General features: G+C 44.6%; 1 protein-coding gene across 6 annotated transcripts in view; it reads left to right on the plus strand.

The window, feature by feature from the left end:
* MECOM (MDS1 and EVI1 complex locus) overlaps window positions 1–24,512 on the plus strand; it is a 347,041-nt gene that overhangs the window by 304,067 nt on the left and 18,462 nt on the right. For 3 of the 6 annotated variants that reach the window (XM_087739815.1, XM_087739817.1, XM_087739819.1), the window contains 6 exons: window positions 4,957–5,059; window positions 7,210–7,426; window positions 10,660–10,807; window positions 11,855–12,011; window positions 18,214–19,576; window positions 21,594–21,681. In XM_087739815.1, the coding sequence (XP_087595941.1) occupies window positions 4,957–5,059; window positions 7,210–7,426; window positions 10,660–10,807; window positions 11,855–12,011; window positions 18,214–19,576; window positions 21,594–21,681 (2,076 nt within the window). The remainder of the gene's footprint in view (window positions 1–4,956; window positions 5,060–7,209; window positions 7,427–10,659; window positions 10,808–11,854; window positions 12,012–18,213; window positions 19,577–21,593; window positions 21,682–24,512) is intronic. The other 3 variants (XM_087739816.1, XM_087739818.1, XM_087739820.1) reach the window with 2 other exon arrangements.

Genomic DNA, 24,512 nt, shown 5'->3' on the forward strand with positions numbered 1-24,512 from the left:
GAGCATAAATCCTGATTTTGTTCGAGCTCCTTGAACATAACGCTTATTATTAGTTTTGGACGTTTAATTTGTTTTGCTTTTCAGGCAAGTTCCACTCTTGCTCCGAAGCAGCACGGAGGCGAATGCCAGTTGGCAGTGTGCACGCCGCCTCTCTGGGCGCTCGCTTTCCTGCCCCGGCTTGGGGCGTGCTCCCCTCCAGTGCACCCAAGCCTCCAAAGGTGGCTGGGAGATGGGTCGGTGCCTTGCTTGGGGTAGACGTACCCATGGCATGTGGCGGAGGCTGGGAGCCCGTCGGGCGCTGGATGTTGGTGCAGGAGCAGCACTGCAGGGCTCTGTGGGAGCTGGTGGGCTTCACCAGGCTTTCACCGGCGTGTGCTCCACCTTTGGGGTCTTCTGTTCCTTCCCGCCATCCCATGCAGAGTGGGTCCTCCCGCTTGCACCAGTGTGGTACAGGACAAAGTCACTCAGTGCCTTCCCCTGTGGTGCTAGCTGTAAGTTCGATACGTCGCCTGGAGGGTTAAAGTACAAACAGCAGCGACTCTGAGCAGCATGTCTTGCCTGCCCTAAAATCTGAATTTCCCAGGCAGCACTGGGGCACATGCAATGTTTTCCAAAGCTCTCGTATACACAGGAATAAAGGGTTTAGTTGGATGCAATGGAATACAGCTCCTCTTCAGGGCTGAACACGACAGATGCACGCATAGCAGCTGGTGCCTTTGCTCGCACGCAGCGGCTGAAGCGTCACTTTCTTCCCCCGAAACCGGCATCCTTTGGTTAAACCTTTCCGAGGGCCGGAGGGCACACTGGACGGGAGCGGAGGGAGGGTTCAGACAGGGCGGTGCGGGTCTCGCCGGGGCAGGCGGGATGGCCGGGGCACTTCAAAGCGCGTGGGCGGCGGCGGCCGAGCGCGCGGCCCCGGCCCGAGCTCGCGGGGAGTGCGTTTTCACTATTATTTCAATTATTACAACTTCCTGAATAGGTTGAAGGTCATTCATAATTCACGCTTCTGTCATCTTTACACATGCCAAATGCAGTCTATTAAGCATAAATAAAATTTCAAGTGCCTGACCAGGAAAAGTAAACTGGGATTCATAACAATGAGGCCTTATTCATCCATTTAAAAGTAAATTGTGTGTGTTCCTTTTTTTTTTCCCCTCCCCTTTCCCTTTACAGCTTTGCAGTTTGGGAGCTTTTATTTCTTCTCGGTAGCATAAATATATGACCTGCGGTGTAGGCAGGCACAGAGGACTGATGAGTTAGGCCTCCCCCAACTTCTCCTCACCTCAGACCCCCTGAACTTTGAAAGTGTTTCCAGATCTGGATCCGATTTTGCTCTTCCTATATAAACTGCAGTCACACACCGCTGATCCCAGGGCATGTGAAATGTGCATCTGGACTTTGCTTTTATTTTTTTTTCCCCCCTCCCGGTTGTTCTTCTACCGTGCAGCAGCTCTTCCTATACTTCTCGAGGCAGAGTGGTGCACGCTCGCGAGCACAGGTTAACCCAAGAAAGTCAGGTAATGAAACGGGCTTGGTGGGCTGAAGAGGTGATAGTCAGAAAATTAAAACCTTTCATTAATTACAGTAGAGTCAGGACTGCGCCCAAGAAAGCTTTGCAATTGAAAAGTCCATTTATTGTACATTAGCGTTTCCTAACACAATAAATACTGCCTGCGGTAGAAGTTGCTGTTGTTGCAAAACAAGGGCAGCCAGGAGGGGACCTGCAGGGCTGGGGGGTAATTTATGAGCTTTCCCATCTGGGGACTTGCAGGACCCCCACACCGTCTGCCCTCCGTAGGCTGCTGCCGCCTAAAAACTCGGGCAGCGTGGTTCATTTCCCCAGTTAGCTTCTCACTTTTTCTCAGACAGGATAATTCCAGAAGGTTTTAGGTGGAAAGAGTGAGAGAAAAAGCCTTTCAAGTGAAGTAATAAGGACAGCTATTAAAATCAGATTAAATTTACTTGTGTGATCATTTTGGTTTAAAGTTCAATATGTTTTATTTTAGATCCTCATTGATTTTAGATCCTGATTGGAACGCAGTATATAAACTGTTAGTGCAGGTGGGGGTTTTTTGTACATACAGAAATTGAAAAAGCTGTTTTTAATAATATTTAAAGTTAGTATAATAATTAATAATAATAGTATTAGTAATAATAATAATAATTAATAATAATAATGATGATGATGATGATGTCAAAATGCCAGAGTTGGAAATCCATCACTTGGACCTTGTTTTGGAGGGCACTAGTTCTGAGATGCAAAATAAACATCACTCAACCTAAAACATGGAATTTTTCTGGATACTCCGTCTCGTCTCCCCGCTGAGGTGCAGAGAGGCTGGCCAGGTAGTTTCTGATGGGTAGCTTAGTCATCTCTGATATTTTTGAATACCAACGCAGGACGTCCAACGCAGGACGATGAGCTGCAGAGTTTACACCCTGGTCAGGGATTTATCCCACAGCTGCAAGAAAGATGCTGCATCGTACTGGGGCTTCCCAAAGAGAAGTGATGCACCCCAGCACAGCGCTTCGTGAACAAGACCCTCTTTATGCCCATGTAGGGTCCATGTGTCCTCACTTTGCGACGAGAGGTGAAAAGGTCTATCGAAATGCCTCTGATGGGACAGCATGAGCAGAGGAGGAAAAATACTGGAGAAGGCTTCGCTGTGGTTTTTGTTCGCCCTTTGGTGTGGATGCACCGCTGACCTCAGAAGAACAGCTGAGTTTACCCAACCGTGACACAAAACCCGGGAGCACGGAGGCAAGTCCTGGGCAGAGCAGGAGCTTTGGCCTGGTCCCTCTGAGATGGCGGAGGTCCCACCTGGCTGCTCCCACCCCAAGTGAGAGGTGGGTGCTGTTGCAGCGTGGAGGTCTGCAGAAGTCTCTCTGGTCAGTGTGCCATGCCACACACATATTATTTCCACCCAAAGCAAGCCAGCAACCAGGCTTATCTTCCACGGATCAGACTGCAGCTTTCCTTTCAGATGTGCGGAGGCCGTTATACTTCTGGAAGAAAAAAGCCAGTTTTCAATACGTTTATCTTAATAAATGGAAAAAAAACTGTTGCTTAAAGCAAATATTCACTGGATGTGGCACTGACATCAGGTTTATTTGCGTGAGTTAAAAGCTGGCTTGACTTAAATGTGTTTCGGCCTTTGATCAAATGAGTTGCATTGCCCCAGCCGCATCCCCAGCATGCCAAAGCCCACGCAGCAGCCCCATGTCCTTCGACACCCATGGCGGCATCGGCTCTGGAGGGGATTGTGGTACTGGGCATTCGCCCAGCTACATGAGGAGACATGCACGAGGCCCTGCCACTGCTCTCTCAGCCTCTCACACTCTCCAAAATACTCGGTGGAGTTCAAAATCCCTTCTGCAAGGGGTAAAAATGGCAAGCCCAAGCAGACCCAGCCGACAGTTCGACCCGGACGGCGTACAAGAGGAGGGAGGTGCAGCCTGGGCAGATCAGGCTGCCCATGAACTCCTTCTCCTGGCTTTTATGGGGAAAATTGGCCATAAGCAGGGGGTTGTGGCATGGGTACTTTGTGCCCGATGCGTTTTCCCAGCGCTTCTGGCACCTAGAGAGGGGCAAGTGCCGGGGTGGTGGGACAAGCTGGCCCCGGCAGCCTTCACCACCACTCCACTGCATGCCTCCTCCAGAGCAGTTTTTGGGACAAGGCGAAGAAAAAACAAGTCTGAAGAAATGCATCTTATTTAGTTATTTTTAGGTATTTAGCCCATATCTATGGGCAAAGCCTGCTTGTGCAGAAAGAAACGATTAGGCTATACGGCCACCTCCTGGAGGACATCGGTATGTGCTTGGCTGCCGGGGCCACCCGATGGGTGATGGTTCATGTGGGACCGGGCAAGGAAAATACCCACGCATCTCTAGGTCCCCCTGCCTGCCTTGCAACAAACGCATCTGTTTGACTTGAAGCAGTGGAGGTGATTTTCTGCCTTTCTCCCAATGCACTGAAATGAGTATTGAGAGTTAAGAGTTTGAGAGCGAAACTTTTAAAAATGCATTAGTCCGAGAAAACGCAAAGGCATCATTTTTTAGCGTAGGAAACATAGCTGTCGTGTTTTTGTTTAACAAGGCCTGAGGAAGTTACTAATATTTATTTGAGCTGCTTCATGAAGCTTCTTAGTACTCTTCACATTTCCTGCTGAGGCAGAAAGCAGCCAGACGGATTTTGGGAATTTCCTTTCGGCAGAGCCTCGCGGTGCCGGCACGCGCTTGCCCTGGGTGCACGGACCCAAGGGAGCGTGGCCCCTTCGCCCTCCCGCAGCCTCCTGCTTCCCTGACGGGCTCCTGCCCAGAGCCTGTTGTCACCTGTACAGGGGGACCAGGTGCCACCGGCCGGGATCACCACCAGCAGCTTTGGCTGCTCATGGCATTTCTTCATCTGGGACTATTTTTTGCTTTGGTTCCTGTTTGAAGCTAAGGAATAACCAGGCGTGCTGTTTTGTATAAGCCTCTCACCTCACAGCTTTCTGGACTGTGTAGATGACCGAAACGGGGGGTTGGATACCTATGGTTTAATCAGCAACATCTTCTCGGGTACCTTTTCCCAGTGGGAAGTTGTCTCCCTTACATGGATCACTCAGGGATGTGTTTTATGGCTACTTGGTACATGGGTTTGGTATAACTAAGCATGCAAATTGCTGGTGATATTTGCAGTCATCACGTAGCTCGTTTTGCAGCAGAGGCTGTTGAAAGCAGTCGTCCTTTTTATCCTCACAGAGCCCAAAGCACCAGCGGCTTTGGGGCTGGAAGGAGCAGACCTGCTATAGTCGAAGTCGGCACCTCTCCAACAAATGGCAGCCAGCACCCACGCTGGGGCAGGGCCTGGCCATGCGGTTTTGATCCTGTAGTACTCACCGGCAGTGGTTTATGCCTCTTTGCCTGTTGTGGTAGTTACGTTGCTTTCTCTTTTTTTTTTTTTTTTCTCCCAGATATTCTACAGAGTGGTAGCAGATATTGAACCAGGAGAGGAGCTCTTACTGTTCATGAAGAGTGAAGATTATTCACATGAAACAATGGCTCCAGACATTCACGGTTAGCCACTTCTTACTGTCTAATCTAACAGAAAGTATCATTGAAATTAAGCAAAATATTAGGGAGATTTCTCCTCTGTTGGAATCCTTTTGAAGCCCAGGATGGCTTCACTTTAGCCAGGGAGGAGAGCTGGACCACAGTTGTATTTGCCTATCTTCTGCTCTTCTGTTTCTTGGAAAGCTGTTTAGTAAATAACCTAGTCTAATATTATCCCGACTCCTTCAGTCCCTCTGAAGAGTGGCTCTGCTCTCAAAAGCAATGCCAGCACTGGTGTTGGGGGTTCTCTGTTTATTTTGTTCATCACTCCTGGTCCACCCAGGAGAGTAGCTTCGTTCAGTGTTGCATTTGGTACCTGCTAATCTGGCGAGCTCTAGTTTGCACGGTCAATATTTCTCAGCATTGCATCCCTGCAACTCCTAATGTTGTTCAGGTTTAACCCTCACTTACTCAAACCTCCCTGGCAGAAACAGAGGTCTGCAGATGTAACTGAGGGTGGTAATAAGGCTTCAAGATTGAAACTTGATCATTTTGTGGGTATTGCAAAAGGAGAACAAGAGTCCATGTCCTTATCTCTAGGCTGTGCTGCTCCTGCAGGACCTGTATGGACCCTGATTATAGGTTATTTTTTGTCACTTAGTCAAATAACTCTTATTCTGTCTTCTTGAAAAGAGAAGATCTCCGGTTGTTAATGTTGCTGTCACGTGTGAGAACCTTTGAGCCATTCTTCCTCCTCGCACTCATTCGTTACTCATCTGATGCACAGATTCTGGGTCTGAAACTCCTGAGCTGCTGCTCAGACTTGTCCCCCACCTCCAAAAGCTCCTTTTGCTCTGCTACCTGTCGCGCAGTGGGTTACACAGCCACAGCCGGGACTGGGTGTAGGATATCTGCTTGATGCCCATTAGGTTGCAGTTTATGCCAACGTGGACATTTTACAGATTCTCAGGGATTCAGGGACAGCACACAGGGGTTTTCCCAGGGCAGGGGGTATCAAGGGCTGCACTTTCTTATAACTGCCTCTACATTTAGAGCAGTATCTTTTTTTTTCCATAGTTCTAAGTTTGTTTAGTCATTGCTAAAGATGTCCCTCTTTTCAAGCATAGCGTTTTCCATGCCTAGTCCCTATGGTCAAGTAGCTATTGTATAAATGACACTAGAGGAAATCTCTGCAGTCACACACAGGAATATGTCCCACAGGGCTGACCGAGAAGCAGACTGAGCCAAAGTGTTGCTCACGGACAGCGGACAACAGCGCCCTATGGTGCTTTCTCTGGAGCAACTAAACTGTCAATAAGCGACCAGCTACATGCATTTGAGATTTCAGCCAGACTCCTCAGGGCCTTTCTGCTTCAGAGCCCCTGGGCATTTATATCTGCAGGGCAGGTAACACTGGAACCAAACCAGGGCGTCTGGCTCCTTGTATGGACCATCAGTAAAAAATCCAGCAGAAAAAAATATCATGGGATGCTCTTCTCTAAGTTTGCTTTTTGGTATTTTTGTCAGCTAATCTATTCTTTTGCAGGAATTACTAATTAGTGGAATGCAATATTCACTCCAAAGTGACACTCTAATGATCTTCTGCACTCATTTTCAGTAAGAAACATGTTCTGACTGACGTTATGGAATTTAAAGCAAGGCCCCTGTCTCCATTACCCCAACTTCATGTGTCTCTGGCTTACTTTGAACAGGGTTGGGTGCTGCTGAAGGACTTTAATGGAAATAAAGAGACTTTAAAAAACTCTATTAACACCCTTTTGGCTATTTTAGATGCTCATGTTCATGTCTAAGTCAGACTCTTTCATTTGGAAAGGCAGAGACTGGCAGCCTCTACTGGATATCCACCTTATACCCTATATATCCCCATTTAGGATAGTATATAAACCCACTGACTTTTGTTCTAAGCCAGTGTTAGGGATCCCTATTGGATGTTACCCAGGCAGCTAACAGGTAGTATCGCACTGTCATATATTGTAGAATTAAAGCATTATTATAAAGCGTTACAAGGCATCCTTGTTTCTTTTGAGGTTCTTCTCTTTTTCACTGAATAGCCATTCATTTAACCACACTGTCATGGAACTCCTGATGGGACAGTAGCAAAAATGACTGAAAGCTGATGTGGTCCCCCTGTGCCCAACCCCTTTGTCTTCCAGAGGAGCGCCAGTATCGCTGCGAGGACTGCGACCAGCTCTTTGAGTCCAAGGCTGAGCTTGTAGACCACCAGAAGTTCCCCTGCAGCACACCTCACTCCGCCTTCTCCATGGTGGAGGAGGACTTCCAGAAAAAGCTTGAGAATGAGAATGACCTTCGGGACGTGCATGAAATCCAGGAGTGTAAAGAGTGTGATCAAGTCTTCCCAGACTTACAAAGGTAGATGCTTAAAACATGGTTGGATGAGGCAAATTCTGTAGTGGCTTCAGTCAGATCATGTAGGGCATCAGGCAGGGTAGAATCTGATATCTTCATGTTCTGTAGAAACCAAAGGTGAAGATGAGTAAGACTTCTGTGCTGGTTGGTGTTTATGGCATAGAAAGCAATGGAGTCTCAATAAATCAGAAATTTTGTCCATGTACTGAAGTCCTTAGTGGGGACATTAAATTAAGAACTGGATCTTCTGATAATCAGATCTTCAGCTGGCATGAATTGGGCTGGTTGCAGTGAAATCAGAGGAGTGATTATAGTTCAGATCAACTAAGGTCTGGGCTCCTTATTTTTAGTTAGAAATAACTTAGAACATCTCTGAGTGGTGTTCACTGATGTTACCAATTTTATCTTTGCAAACAAGCCGTGCTAGTTAGAGGCAGGTTCTAGGTGTTAATATATATATGTCTATCTGTTAATATATATTTATAGCTATACTGTCTTGAAACACTGGGGTTCGTCTCTTTTTTACATATATCTGGCTGTTTAAACAGATAGACCCGTATGCATATGTATCTGAAATATGCATAGAATATAAAAGAAAGTGCAACTTTTATATGCTGAAAATCATTTACATATTTCCTGTCACTATAGTTTTTGTGGTTTCTTAAAATATCACGTTGCGGTGCAGATTGTGGCAAATTTTGTGATTTACTGAAAGGTATTGAGAGCGCACAGGAGCTGCTGCAGCACATACCTCATGGATTCACATCTTAATGCTTTCAGGACAGGGGAAAGTTGACCTCAGCCAACGTTTGATAGTAATGCTGAGGTATCTCAGTAGTAAAATCCTGGGCCAGATCCTTCACTGTGATGAGGCAGTGCGTTTCTTAGGAAGCTGGTTTATAGCAGCAGCAGACCTGGGCCAGTATCTGTTGCTTTCAGCCAGAGTCTGTAGCACAGCTCCAACACTCCCACAGTGTCTTCTTTCTTCTCCACCTTGCATGGGCCCAACTTCAGTAACTATTAACTGCCCTTTTAGGTACAGGAGTGCATTTATTTGCATTGCTTAATAATCATATGCCCCTTAAGTATTGACTTGTCAATTTAGAGTATTTTGTGGGTTCATATTTTTCACAGAAATCTTTCCTAGTCCATGATGCAGGATGCTGTGGTGTCTGTTGGAAGTTAGCACGGGGTTGTGCATGGCCAGGGTTAGCCCCTTTGGACAACTGCTCCTGCATGCTTCAGGTGCTGATTCTGCAAGATGGAGCCCGCTCTTCCAAAACACAGATGCTCCTTAGCTCCTGTCGATGGAGTGGAGGTTGCCTGGCATCACGCAGAGGGTCTCAGATCAGCATGTTGTATCACCTGATCCTCAACGCTTCCGCAAAATGAATGACGCCAAAATTGAAACATGATGTGCCAAACATTGCTCCCCGCATACTAGGTCGACCCCGCTGAGTGGGAGTTTGTGCAGGCACAAGGTCTTATTCGCTGGCCGATGTTGAGCAGCATGCAGCTCCGTGTGTCTAATTGCTAATCTGAGTGATTGATTCGAAGGGGCTGATGTAGGTAGATCAAGTCAAAAGGGTTGCAGCAGTGTGGGTGAGGCAGGAGTCTGGACTGTAACATTTTTCCACGTCTTGAGTTATTTGGTGTTAAAGTTCTTTTCTGCCTGCGAACCAGAGGACGATATCTAACATATGGGAATCATTGAGGAAATGTAAATTTAGCTTAAAGTATTAAATATTGAAGAGAAAGGGCAGAAAACAAAGAACGAGTCATCATAAATAGATGGGCAGTACTGTGAGAAAGAGTGAAAAATGAGAGAGAATGCAGTCATTCTCCGAACTCTTGAATTATTGAGAGGCTAATACACCACAAAGACAGTTCCCAGCAAAAAAGTACCAAAGTGTGCTATATCCAGATTATATAAAACAAAAGGCCCGAACGAGCCATGCTTGAGGGTGTGCGTAATTAAATGGAGAAAGAGCTGAGCAGGAAGATGGAGATCTGGGGGGCCAGGACTGCCCGGTGCTGATGGCAGATCACGTAGCCGTGGCAGGCGGCCGGGAGCTGGTGCCAGAGCCAGGGACCGGAATCTCTCTAGGTCTTACAGCAAATCTGTTTACCAGTTCATGATGGAGAGTCAATTGTTATAGAAACATTAGGAAGGGAAGCCAGAATTATTTTTTTCCTCTAAAGGAAGGAGTCTGAGAGGAGTAGAAGTAAAGAGCATCCACAGAGTGCCAGCATTTCCACTACCTGTGGCTGACAATGAAGGCTGCTGTTTGGGCTGCACAACCCAAACCAGACTGTAAACCCAGCAGGTTTTGTCCGCTGATTCAGCAGAGATCACTGGGAGCTTCACATGAGGAAGGACTGATCCGGTTTGGCATCCCAGGCTAAAGATCCCAGTTTCCAGTGGCTTTTCTGTGAATCCACTCTTACATTACATAGTGATCTTTCCTCAAACAATACTGTGAGTTACGATTTTGTATGTGACTGAGCGATACAAGTGTTTAAAAAATATATTTGCTACAAATGAATAATAAAACAGGAACTCGGAAGATTCGGAGACAAAAATGAACTCAAAGATGTGCAGCAGTAATTAGGTGGGGGATTAAATACCCTACTAAGAGACTGAATAAACTACTAAGAAATGAATGAATAAGCAGATATGCAATTGGACACAGTTAGTAATAATTAAGTATAACTCCAGTTGTAGTGTACCATATTTAGAGGCTTCTTATTCTGATTTTGTCCTGCTCCAGTGGAGTTATTCCTGATCTATTCCTGCTGTAAGAAAAATTGACTCCCATCAAAGGATTGGAGTTGCATCAGATGGTGGGATCCAAGGTACATTTAGAGGGAAAGTCATAAGGTAGAAATAATTCAGACTGTAGGGAAGAATTACCAGAGTGAAATACTAAGAGGTGTATGAAATAATCTCCTTAGGGAGTGATGGCAGCAGCATCTCCTGGAGCATTTGCAAGTGGGCTGGCAAACCGTGAGAGGATGTGTTGTTCTGGTAGGGAGGAGGATGTTCTGCCTCCCGGCTGGGGCGAGCCTGCTACTCAAAGGACTTGGGTCTGTCAGGATTGGGCCTTTGGGGCTTTTTAAATTTTTTTGCTGTAATTACGTGCTCTGCTGTCTCCTCTTCCTATGCTGATCTGCAAACCTCTGATAAACCCGTGTGTGTGGGGACACCTCACTGAGCCCTGTTCCTGTTTCTGCAGCCTGGAGAAGCACATGCTGTCGCACAGCGAGGAGAGGGAGTACAAATGCGACCAGTGCCCCAAAGCTTTTAACTGGAAGTCCAACTTGATACGTCACCAAATGTCACACGACAGCGGGAAGCACTACGAGTGTGAAAACTGTGCCAAGGTACAGTGAATTTGTAGGCTGCCTGGTGCTGGATGCGCAAGAGCGTGGAAGTGGGGATGCGCAGGGCTGGGATGCAGGAGGATGTAAGGCTTCTGCTGTGATCCGGATGGGTTCTCAAGGGTTTACACTTCTACTTTATAAATACGTTATTTTTCTACCCTCTTTGATTTGGAAATGGCTGTGGGGTCTGAACTGAGCACCGATGCAGGATGCTGAGCATCCCTGAGCTCAGGGCTTGTCTCCTTGCAAGGACTGGTGGGGTGTAAGAGGACCACTGAGGTGGAAGAAACCCCGGGAAGATGCAGGGTGGATGGCTCTCCAGGCTGTGTGCCAGCCGTTGGGACCAGAAACTTCAGGACACTACTGCAATATAAATCAAAATAAGAAATAGCGATGGGCCCCAGCTGTGCTAAGTGAGCACAACTCTCTCATCTCCAGAGCATCTCTATTGCTTCCCAGCACTGGGCTTGCTGTGCAGATTATTTGTATGGGGTGTCATGCTCTGCATTGCTTTTTACCGGATTCCCAAAGCTTGGGCCTTTTGCATGAGGATTTTCTCATTTTTAAGTAGATTTGCTGCAATAATGGGGATTTTATATTGAGCTGACACTCATAAGATGCAGCCAAGCCCTGGGTGCTAGGACTGTGTCGTGTACAGGATTTCTCTGTCACACGCTCAGTTGTCACTATAAAGTATTTCTATTGCAGTAATGCTTAGAGGCTTCAAGCAGCTGGATTTTTGACTCGTTTTGTGTGAAGACCCTGACCTCAAAAGCCCAGTTTCTAATGGCAGGGGCAAATGCATCTGCTGCAGCAGCTGCAAAGGGGTTAACAGATCCACCAAATACTTGGCTGACCCTGGGAAACCGAGGCCCCGTCCTGCAGGCACAGCTCCCATTGATGCCCATTAGCGAGGCTGCGATGCAGCCACAGTTTTTAATCTTAAATACTCCCAAATAGCTCCAAGGTTTGAATTTTAAAAGACTCTTGTAATAACTGGCTTCTTCCGCAGTTAAGTTTCTTGGTTAATCAGTACTCATTTCCTAGCAGGTTTTCACGGACCCCAGCAACCTTCAGAGGCATATTCGTTCCCAGCATGTTGGGGCTCGTGCTCACGCTTGTCCAGAGTGCGGCAAAACCTTTGCCACTTCTTCAGGCCTCAAACAGCATAAACACATCCACAGCAGTGTCAAACCTTTCATATGTAAGTCTTCAACTAAACGTCTTTGGTTAAGTGTTATTTCTTTTGTCAAAAAGCAGCGTAATCTGGAAGCAGGACTTTGTGTTGTGCTCCCTTTGAATTTCCTGCTGGCTTCACGGGGGCTGTGAGTTATTAAATGAGCACTGGGCAATTCGCAGTCCAGTGCAAAGTGTTATTTTCATACAATTTTCCTCTTCAGGCAGACACTCTATGCTGTATAAATGTACCTGTTGTCCCTGGGGCATTTTTCCATGCACAGATGCAAAGAGCAAGTGGGGAGTGAGATTTAGCAAGAAGGAGCCGTGCCAGGCTCGGTGGCCGCAGCATCATTGCTTTGCACCGCGCCAAGCTGGCTGCTCTCCTTCCTGCCCCTCTGCACCAGCAGCAGCCCCCCGCGCTGTGCGCTGTGCTGGATACGGCCCTGCTGGCCCAGGGGAGGAGGTGACAGTGCCAGGGTGGGCAGGGGAGGGTGGCAGCGGCTTGCCACCACGGTCAGGACACACTGGGCCATAGAGTCTCCACAGCAGATGCCGTGACTTTTGCTGGAGTTGGAAAATAAACCTTAGAGGCAGTGAATTACACTCGGAGGAGCTTGCTGCCCTCCTTGAGGCTCCTTTGCATGCCCCAAATTTGAGTTGAGCTGTTAGATCTTCACCAACAGCTGCTCCAGCAGTAAAACTTGCCTCGTATGTGGGCCTGACTCTGTACCGGGCTGTAAATGGGATCCTCAGAGTCTCAGGGGTTGTGTTTACTGCTGAGCCACATCCTGCTAGGAGATGGAGAAGCTGGGTGCACGGGAATGTTGCAGGTTGCTTTCTCTCCCTTTCACCAGGGAAGCAGAGGCAGAAAATATTTAAGAATATTGTTCTTGGTAGCACTAATCTCCACCACGGTCTGTTCAGGTACCTGCTACGGCTTGAAAGGCACCTTGTGACCGCTTCCCTTTCTTGTCCGCTAAACTTCTTAATCTTTTGCTGCTCTTAATAATAATTTATCAAAATACGAACACCACACCTGGACAAAGCTGCGGCCACATGCTAAGATAATTCCTCAAGAGGAGGAGTATTGGCTTGAAAGACACATTTGTGTGTAGTCTGCGTATCTGCCATTGGGTTAGATAATACTTTTGGTTTGGGCTTCTTCAATGAGAAAATGTATAACTAGATCCAATAATAAACATCACTAATAATTTTTAAACCTGATTACAGGTTAAGTAATTACACTTAAAGATTCTAATTATTAGAAAACAGTAACTTCTGGCCAGGTAGGGAGTCTTCAGGCAGTCCTGTTGCAGTCAATGCCCTACATAAAAGTCTATAAGTGGCACCTCTCTTAAATGAAATAATTGCTCAAATGCTCTTTGTTACTATTTATTCTGATAAATCAAAACACCAGCCAGTATTCTTCATATGTACAGTGCGAGGGATGAAAACCCATTGAGCAACCTACGAATAACAGCCATGTAATTGCAGAACAGAAGGGTTTGGAGACCACATGTTTGGTAGGCTATGCTGAGCGATGGGAGGGAGGTAGGGTCACCTAAAGGAGATATCTGTTTTCCACCAGAAGGCCACACACCATGATTTACTCGTACCAGTCTGTTTATGGCAACTGTCTCTTATTACAGTACACCGCCCAAGCTTGAGTGAAAACTCACCAACACGAAGGTAATTACTCACTGCCTTCGCAAAATCTCCAGCCTCTCCAAATAGAAACCACATGCCATAATAGACTGAACATATTCAAAATAGTACTTAGAGTAATTTTTTTAATAAGCAGAAAATATGCAAACTTAACTGCTGGCTAATTTGGGGTCCAGAGACAATCGCAGTACAGAGTGTGCATAGGCACAAGACGAATTTCTGCGATTTGGGAGCCAGATTGGGAGTTTGTGTTAAACCTGGGGTCTGTAGAGCAATAAAAACTGCAAGGAGAGAAGCTTCCCTTACAAGTTAGTTGCTTAAAAGTATGGTGCTGAGATTTTAAGGGTATAATAAGGTGTAACAGGAGAAATCAAACGCAGCTTATGTTGCTTTGATACGTGGAAGCAATTAAAGTTGATAACCGTCCCCCATCTACTAAGTTTAAGCTAAGCTTTACTTGGAAATAGAAGTCATATGATGAAAAAGAGGTAGATCTTATAACACAAGCTTATCTGAGGAGTCCTGGCTCCTGGGAATATCCATGGAGGTCGAGGTGGCGCGATCGATTTACACACAGAGCCTCCTCCAAAATCAGCGGGGCATTGGGTGCGCTCTTCATTGACGCCGTGTTACACACAGGCTTTGGGTGATGGTCCCCAAGAGCAAGACTGCTCTGGGGAGTAAGAGCTTTGGACCTGGCCCCAAAATTTCTTTGCCAGCCTTGAAAGCGCATGGATTTAATAGATTGCCTGTTAAATGCAGGAGGCACCTTGAGCAAGCAGCACCTCATTAAATAGTTTTAAATAACTTTTATGCTCAAAACGGTGAAGTCCTCAGTACAACTGTTGTTTGATTGAGATTATAATAATAAATATTTACTTATTTGAATGGTATTGCCATTATTGGTTTAATTCAGTTTTAAAACTGAAATGAAATATATTTAGTCAAATGATTAATTTGCATCTTCCTTAATAGTTTGTAAGGATATCTCTCAATTGTAAGCATGTATTTTTGCTTTTATGTGGAGTAGAATATTTTCAGTTCTGTTGACTTTTAAATATATTAATGGAGAATAATAATTTAATAATGTATCAATGTTCTTCACGGGAGAACTTCCAAAACTTTAGGAAGACCAAATCTGTGCCAATACACCCCTTCTCACCCACTTACCACTCTAGCCTACCTGAGTGAAGCGTTATATTGAATACAGTCATGTGAATAAGAAGCAGGCCCTCAACAATACCTGGTAGAAGATCAACAGTTCACAAAACATGGTTTGTTTTTAATTATACATTAGCCTAGCCTTGTAAATGGATGCACTGGAGATTTTTTTCCTGGAAAAATATATATGGTCAGATGTTCTGCTGCTATGTATTAGGCATAACTCTATCAGTGTTGGTAGAGTTACCCTGCTTTACGCGTGGAGAGGAGTTGGCCCATAATACCCAAGGTGAAGCTTGTGCAAACCTATGGATATGTCACTCGGGTCACCATTTTGGTCAGTTTAATTTTGGTTAATTTTGGTTTCTGTGATCAACCTGATGGGAGCAGGGGGAGCTTTTTGTGTAAGACCTCAACAGTGAAGGTAAGGGGCCTGATTCTGGACCGTGAAGTCTGGTGGTGACTTTCTTTTGTGGGAGCAGAAACCTTATGCCTGTGATTAGGCTAAAAATAGGAGAAAAGAGCAGAAAAAACAGAGCTTCATACTGCAACAAATAAACAACAAATAGTTCTGTATTAAATAAAAAATAGTTTCATGTTAAATAGGAAAATAAAATATTTTTCACAAAAAGAAAGTACTTATCAAGAGAAAATCAAGTGTTTTCAAGGAACAAGAATTTCTTTTCTTTTCTTTTCTTTTCTTTTCTTTTCTTTTCTTTTCTTTTCTTTTCTTTTCTTTTCTTTTCTTTTCTTTTCTTTTCTTTTCTTTTCTTTTCTTTTCTTTTCTTTTCTTTTCTTTTCTTTTCTTTTCTTTTCTTTTCTTTTCTTTTTTCTGTTTTCTTTTCTTTTCTTTTCTTTTCTTTCTTTTCTTTTCTTTTCTTTTCTCTTCTCTTCTCTTCTTTCTTTCTCTTCTCTTTCTCTCTTCTCTTCTCTCTTCCTTTATTTTATTTTATTTTATTTTATTTTATTTTATTTTATTTTATTTTATTTTATTTTATTTTATTTTATTTCTTCTTTTGTCTTCCCTTTTTCTTGTCCTTTTTCTCTCTTCTCTTCTCTTCTCTTCTCTTCTCTTCTCTTCTCTTCTCTTCTCTTCTCTTCTCTTCTCTTCTCTTCTCTTCTCTTCTCTTCTCTTCTCTTCTCTTCTCTTCTCTTCTCTTCTCTTCTCTTCTCTTCTCTTCTCTTCTCTTCTCTTCTCTTCTCTTCTATTTTTCCCTTCCTTCATGTCTCTCTTTTCTCTTTCCTTTCTTTGCCATCTTTTTTCTTCTTGCTTTTTAATTTTATTTTTTATTTTCTCTCTTTTCTTTCTCGTCTTTCCTTGTGAATGAAGATTTCCAGCAGGAACAGTAACTGATACACAGCAACAAACATTCTTCCTGAATTACCGCATTGCAAATTTCCTGTGTTTGGGCCCAATTCTGCACTCTTTACCCCACGAATTGTCCCGGGGATGTCAACGGGACGTGAACAGGGAAAACGGGTGGACCAGGCAGGATCAGGCCCTCGAACAATAGGAGCATTGTTGCTGAGATATGAAGCAGCCTGCTGAAGAGGTAAACAGTTAAGAGATGACAACAAGTGGTCAAGTTTCTCAAGGGCAGAGATTTAGCGGAGCAGGAAGGTTAGCGCGGGCCCCGGTGCGAGTGGAAGTTAGAGGACGTGATTGCAGTTCATGGGAACCAAGAGTGCAGGATGGGATACATTCAATTCAGTTTCCTTTGCAGGCTTAAAATAGAGCCATTGTAAATTATGTCAGTCTGTCTCAAATCATGAAAATGATTGTTAAAAAGGCCTCAGAATACACAATGTGTATTGTTGTGTGGCTTTGATGTGTGAAAGATGAGAGCTTATGATATAACACAAATTAAATAAAAATAAAATGCCATAGGCTTTTTCCTGGCTGGAAAAAAAAAAAGGATTTATTACAGAGGGATAACACTGCTTACTGATAATGCTGCTGCCTTGTTTTTAAACAAGGCTGGAGCTGATGCTGTTAGAAGCAAGGTAGTGCAGAGGTATGGATGAATTTTAGCATAATGAAGAACACAAGACATAGCACAGCCTTGAGACTTGCCCAATGTCCCTGCTTGTCCAAAGGATGACAAAAGGGGACATAAAAAGGCACTGGGCAGCTGAGCATTGTCCTCTTTGCAACCACATTTTAACTTATGGACCTGTAATTTGGTTGCTGCCCCAGCTGGCTCCCTAAAAATCAGGGACATGCAAAATCCCATTTGCTTCAACGACATGACTCACCCTTCATAGTGTCTCGCTGTGCACCACCGGGGCCACTTTCAGCCTCCTGCTACTGAAAAGGGTTGCTGGAAGCCGTGCTCCGACGTGCCAAGTTTCACAGGTTAGATCAGGCCCATGAGCTCAAGGTAGATCTCCTCCCCACGAGCTCGAGGTAGATCTCCTCCCCTCTGTGATTTCGGGCTTTCTCCAAGTGCTTCTTTTGTGAGGCTGAAGCTATTCTCATCCCAGAGGAGTTTGAAAGGAAATCCATCGAGCTGTTTTGAACATCAGACATGCAAATAAATACAGCTGCATTCTTAAAGGAAATTGTTGTTGAAATATAGTATATTTTTTTCATGTGCAAGAGACAAATAAGCAATATTAAGACTGGTAAAGTTATTAAGATGTTGGATTTAGAGTTACAGCATCCCAGGCACCTGCAGGGACACTATGCATTAAACGAATAGAAATGCCTTGGACATATGAGAGTACTAGACTGAGGTTGCTCAGGCTCTAGCCTGGCCTTTCATGAGATTAAATTCTTAATTGTAAGTGGGAAAAAACATTGTTTGTTAATAAGGTTATGCACTTGGAAATACCCGGTTGTCTCCTCCTTCACCTCTTACATGTCCTTGTGGTCTTGCAGACTGAAAGCTCTGTGAGGCAGCTCTGTTTATCTCCTACCTGGTCCTACAAGTATTTATTTTAATGGCTAACTTTGCACATGTGAACAGTGACATAAATGGATGTCATTTGAAGACGCAGGTACTCGCTCGCGCAGGAGCACCATGGGTTTGTACGGTGTTACAGCACTGAGCCGCGGCTTTTGGCGGGGCTCTGGGTGCTAATGCAATATGGAATAATGGTACCGAGTATGCAACACTGTGCAATACAAAGAGCAAACAAGGAAACTGTCTTTTAGTGATTTCAGACCTTTTCTGGTTTGTTGGAGTGGGTTTTGGTGCTGTCTTTAGACATTTGTCTGCTTGGATGCCTTGCTTTGGAAGAGTACAACAGCTTTTCATACATTTGTGCACCCAGACTTCTCCTTATGGCTTCCTAATTGACATTTGGTGGGTAAAAAAGTGGTGTTATTTGCAAAATTTGGAGGGTGGGGGCAATTACCATAAAGCCTGAGATGTGTTGTTGTTGTTGTTTACATACAGGTGAGGTCTGCCATAAATCCTATACTCAGTTTTCAAACCTTTGTCGTCATAAGCGCATGCATGCTGATTGCAGAACCCAAATCAAGTGCAAAGACTGTGGACAAATGTTCAGCACTACGTCTTCCTTAAATAAACACAGGAGATTTTGTGAGGGCAAGAACCATTTTGCAGCAGGAGGATTTTTTGGCCAAGGCATTTCACTTCCTGGAACCCCAGCTATGGATAAAACGTCCATGGTTAATATGAATCATGCAAATCCGGGCCTTGCTGACTATTTTGGAGCCAATAGGCATCCTGCTGGTCTTACCTTTCCAACAGCTCCTGGATTTTCTTTTAGCTTCCCTGGTCTGTTTCCTTCAGGCTTGTACCACAGGCCACCTTTGCTACCTACTAGTTCTCCTGTTAAAGGACTACCGAGCGCAGATCAGACAAACAAAAGTCAAAGTCCCCTCATGACAAATCCTCAGATACTGCCAGCCACCCAGGATATTTTGAAGGCACTAAATAAGCAACCATCAGTAGGGGAGAATAAGCCAGTGGAGCTTCAACCAGAGAGGTCCTCTGAAGAGAGGCCGCATGAGAAACTCAGTGACCAGTCAGAGAGTAGTGACCTTGACCTTGACGATGTCAGTACCCCCAGTGGCAGTGACCTGGAAACCACCTCGGGCTCTGATCTGGAAAGTGACATTGAAAGTGAGAAAGAGAAATTTAAAGAAAATGGTAAAATGTTCAAAGACAAAGTAAGCTCTCTGCAGAGCCTGGCTTCAATAAATAATAAGAAAGACCACAGCAATCATTCCATTTTCTCACCATCCTTAGAGGAGCAGACTGCGGTGTCAGGAGCGGTGAATGATTCTATAAAGGCTATTGCTTCTATTGCTGAAAAGTACTTTGGTTCAACAGGACTTGTGGGGCTGCAAGACAAAAAAGTCGGAGCCTTACCTTACCCTTCCATGTTTCCCCTCCCATTTTTTCCAGCATTCTCTCAATCAATGTATCCATTTCCTGATAGAGACTTGAGACCGTTACCCTTGAAAGTGGAGCCCCAATCACCCAGTGAAATAAAGAAGATCCCAAAGGGAAGCTCTGAGTCTCCCTTTGACCTCACCATAAAGCGTAAGGAGGAGAAGCCACTTACTCCCATACCCTCAAAGCCAGCAGCCCCCTCTGCGGCAAGCCAGGACCAGCCTCTAGATCTCAGCATGGGCAGCAGAAGTCGAGCCAGCGGCACAAAACAAGCCGAACCTCGGAAAAACCACGTCTTCGGAGAAAAGAAAGGAGGCGACCTCGAGCAAAGGAAAGCTTCGGAGTCCTCCTTGCAGCACGCCAGGCCCACCCCGTTCTTTATGGATCCCATTTACAGGTAACGGACTGTCTGCTGCCTTTCGGCATCCTTTGGTACAGCCAGTTAGGTCTGCCAGGGCCACCTGCCTGCAGATGCAGGACAAGCCCGTTCCCATCTCGCCGTCCCTGGAGGCATCATCCCACTGCCGGGGCATGGGGTGGTCCAGGCTGCATGCTGACCCATGCACACCGCCTTAAATCCGAGCTGCTCAGAGCAAACCCTGGGTCTGGTAGTGCTGCAATTACCAGGTCTTCATGACTGCCCTCGTTGCAGTGAGTTATTAGTTTAACCTGCACAGCTTGACATGCAGAAGTTGAATATATTCTCTTACCCAGAAACAAATTGGCATCAGTATTGCATATTTGTATATTTATTGTGTATTTGACATCACTGGTTTGCCTCAAATTCGTTTTCTTCCAAAATGCTGCCCACTTGCCTTTACTGCCTTCTGCCTCTGTCTTCCCCTGGAAATCAGAGAGCAGCTCACCAGGGTGCCAGTTGTACACCACCTTCTTAGTTCCTCCTGAATTAAGTACAAGTATTTCCTAAGTATGACAAAGAAGCAAATTTGTCCTAAGGTGTATAAAAAGTATGGAAATTGAGTGATTTCTGCCTTTTTTTTTTGCACTGATTTGAGTAATGGGTTGATTTATTTGGGCATTTCATTAATTGAAGACGCAGTGTCCTTGTGTGTACAAAGCCTAACCAGCAGGCTAGTTAATCTGATCTACCTTATGAAATCAATGGGACCCTTGTCGTTGGCTTGGACGAGTGCACAAGCAGACACTGTCAGTGAGCTGAGGTTTTAAAAACCAGTGGCAAAATCCTGACCCGTCGGTGTTTCCCAGCAGTGCTGAGATGGGTCTCACCAGGATCTGGATTTCACGTGTGTCCTGTGTACATCAGCCCCTTTGCCCTTCGCCTTTCTGCTCGCATACCTGTAACCAACCAAAGTCATGCATCTAAATTAGTTCAGAAAAATATTAGCCATAAAAATATTTGTCTGTAATATAAATGACTGATTTTACAGCCTATTGTTAAAAAAAAAGTTACTGCCATGTAAATGATGTTAATTTATTACTTTATCTGAAAAAGAAATGCTATGGGGAAAGTTTTTGGAGAATGCTCTCACATAAGACAACAGGTATGCGTTACGAAGAAACAGGATATGGTGCTATTTACTGAGATGGCTCTATTCATGCCAGATTGATATCTGTATTAGACCATAGGTTTTCTTTGCGTCATATTCATTTTAAATGCCTGAAGCAGTGGAAATAACGATCCGTGGTTTACGGTCCTGCATTACAAACTAATGAAATCTGTACCAATTCTGGCAGCATAGCACAAGGCCAGTTGTTACCGAGCCTCCCTTTGCCATGAGTTACATCTACGTATGGACAATAGGATCTGTCACTTAAACCGTACACGTCAGTAACAGAAAAAGCAAAACTTCAAATTTCCACACTGCTTCTGAATTACCCGCGCTGCATTTGGCTGCCTAAATGCCCACATGAGTTGATCGCAGTCTTTGTTGCTGGCGTGTCAGATTCAGCGCGTTCCTACAAGCCCACCTTTCCGGCCCTGCTTGTGCACGGCCATGCACAAGGAGAGGTTTCCAGGATGGTGGCTGTGATGTCTCACATGGGCAGATGAGAAGGGACCCATTGCTCAAGGCTCCTGTTGCCTTGAATTCCTGTCTTCTGAGTGGAGAGCACGCTCGGTTGCCTTATTTCTTCATAAAAGTGCTCAGTAGTTAGTCATTGGTTCCTATTATAATTATTACCGGTCTTTTGAAATGGGATTATTTCCTATGTAAATGGTATTGTCTTCCTTTAATGGCGATTCACAGCCCCCATCCACAGTAACGAGTCGTGTGCAGGAATCGAGAGCTGACTGTACTTCCTTATCATTTACCATTATCTATGAGAAACAAATTACTTGATGTATCATTGACTATTTTAAACATGAGTAGCTGTATAATTATTAATACCTGAGACGGATTCATCACAAGCAAATCTAATTTTAACATTTACAGAGTAGAGAAAAGAAAGTTAACTGACCCACTGGAAGCTTTAAAAGAGAAATACTTGAGACCTTCCCCGGGATTCTTGTTTCATCCACAAGTAAGTATTTTGGGAATTTTGATGTTGTAAACAAGCCTGTTGATGCTTCAAAGCAGGTGCAGAGAAATGAATGCAGTCTTAGTCATTTTTGGATTTCCTAAAACACACAGTTTTTGCTGCACCATTGTAGTGGAAAAGCATAAGCATTGTTCTGAGCTTCTTGATGTTTTGCAGATGAAACAACATGTTTTGATTATAGAGGAAGCTAGATTTCAAACTACATGTATGTTTTAGAACCGTGTTCCTCCAAAACTGTAGCGTAGCTACCAACACTTGCAGCTACCCGTATCTTCTTCAGCACTCCTGTGCTCTGGCCTGTTGCGGTGGAGTCGATATTGTCTACAAGGAGACGATGTAGATTCAAAGTCCGGCCAGCGAAGCTGAGCATCCCAGTTGTCAATATTTAAGGACTCCCAGAAAAGAGAGAAAACCTTCCACCCCATGCTTCCAAGTCTCATAATGCAAATGCTCCATCTCTTTTAGGTAGCTGTTGTGGGCTATAGTGTGTGCAATGACTTTGTAGGATCCCTGCGCCCCCATGCCTCAAGACATGCTATACAAGAGGGCTGCTGTCTTGTTCATAGGCCATAATCCTGCTGCTTATTTGCTGAATAACAAAAATTTAGGAGGGTCTCCCTAAAACGGTGTAACAACTGCAATGTGTATGTAGTATAGCAAGAGGACCTGTATGCAAACTATACGTTGCCTTTCTTCAACAGCACCGCACCCTCATTTTATCTTCCTTCTCCTTGCTTAAGGAGATTTTGCTAATAATTTGCGTTAAACCTTATGCCTGAAATAAAATGCTCCGTGGTATTTGCAAATTTGAACCTCTTGCTGACTATAGGCTGTTTCATCCTAATAATAACACCCCATACGGGTCTTGCATTTTAAGCACAAAACCAGGAGCTGCAGTCTCTGGTTCAGCTTCCTCTGATTCCTGGGCAAACCATGCCAATAATCTGCTACAGTTTGGGTTGGGTTTTTTTTCAGTGAAGGCAACAGTTATGCCCTAGGTTGTATGGAGTATATCCTGAAATATGGGACTTCTGGAGAACTGGGAAGAGCAGCTGATGGCGTATATAGTTGCAGATACACAAACATAATGCTATCACATAGGTAGAGAGTGCAGAAAAACACCCTGTTCCAGTCCCAATGCCTGTAGGAAGTGAAGGGTCTATTAAGTATTAAAATTATCGAGAATCTAGGTAAAGGATTTAATAGCAGCTCAGCACCTTGTGCTGAGTTACCTTATTTGCCCAAGTTACAAAGCAACAAGTAAAAATTCCTGTTTCATAGCAGATAGCACTAATGCACAAATGCACAAACAGGAGCTCAATTCTCTTTGTGTCCCCTGGTGTAAAACCAGGCAGGTTCCTCTCCATCAAATGAGTGATTCTGTTAGAGCACCTAAGGGGCTGTAAAGTAATAGTAAATTGTTTCAATGAGGGCATTTTATGTACCATATCAATGGAGGAAACAATATTATTTTGCTTAGTGCTAGCTAGCTTTTCAGAAGGTGTAAATCGATGTCATTTAGTGAAGTTGGATCAAGGGGCTCTGAAGGTTTTGCCGCAGGTTGGTCTGCTGACGGTGGTAGGTAGCGTGGTCAGTGGGTGGGAAAGGAGGCTGTTTGAGTAAAATGTACTGTTAGGAGTTTGTGGTGGGCAGGGAAGGAGTTGGATACTCTTCTATGTAGCGTTGTATGACTCTTGAGTTACATGGGGCACTGGAGGAGGGTTAATGGGAGTTAGGCCAGGATGCCGTAGGCATGTAAGTGAAATGGAGACATTGGGCATTTTGCCATTAGTGGGCAGGATGTCGGGATTTCACCCCTCGTGTTTTTTCACAGAGAGTTGGTTAAATCTATTGTCGGTGCCCAAGGAAGGTCCCAGGGTGGTCACCAGGTCCATCAGTGTGAGCAGGAGGTGTCGGATGCCACCTCCCTGCTGCGGTGCCAGCCGAGGTGAGGCAGAGCCAGCACCCTCTGAACACATGCACAGGAGGGCACAAATATGCCTGTTATACACTTTTGCCCATTCCTCCACGTTTCTCACTGTGCAATAGAAAAAAAAAAAAATCCATGGTAAATACTGGCTTTCATCTTATCACTTACCTAGCTGCTAGGGATAACATCTTTAACTTGGTGTGAGATGGATGGATACAAAAGTCATGAATGTAACATGCACTCTCAATACATGATAAAAAAAACCTAAAGCACCATCACATGTCCTGTCAAAAGAGTAAATGCCAAAATCTGCTTTATTGCTGACTTTAACAGAAAGGAGTCTCCTGTTTGCAAAGGCAGAATTTGGCTTGGTATTTATAGAGGACTGGGGAACGGCTTGCAGAAAAGCTCTTTTTCCTTTATAGTCCTGTTCACTCCTGTAAAAGTACAGGTGTGGATTGCACCTTGAGTTTTAATTTTCTGCTGGCAGGATTTACCTATGTAAAATATGAACAAAATTATTGTTTGTGTCCCACAAGTTTGTGTTTCTGTAGGTGAATTCATTTCTGAAACTTGCCATCTGATGAAGCCAGAATTTTTTTTTAACTGGATAATATGACAGCTAACAGATGGATCTTTAAAATAGGTTGCTGAAGTAGAGATTAAAGACATAAACCCTGCAGTCCTTACCCTGTCCCTGCCTGGGCAAAATTCCTCCTGGTGGCAGTGGCCTGAAAGCTATGAAAATTAGATAATTTAACGGTATTTCACAATAATTTGCCATTACAAGGACTGCATTTTTAGGGAGGGAATATCCCGATGAAACAAATAATTCAGAATAACATCTTAATTGGTATCTTTAAATAAAATCTTAATTAGTAGA

This window comes from Nipponia nippon, unplaced genomic scaffold (assembly GCF_047370975.1).
Source record: "Nipponia nippon isolate SJK-2023a ecotype South Korea unplaced genomic scaffold, ASM4737097v1 scaffold_7, whole genome shotgun sequence".
Taxonomy (NCBI): domain Eukaryota; kingdom Metazoa; phylum Chordata; class Aves; order Pelecaniformes; family Threskiornithidae; genus Nipponia; species Nipponia nippon.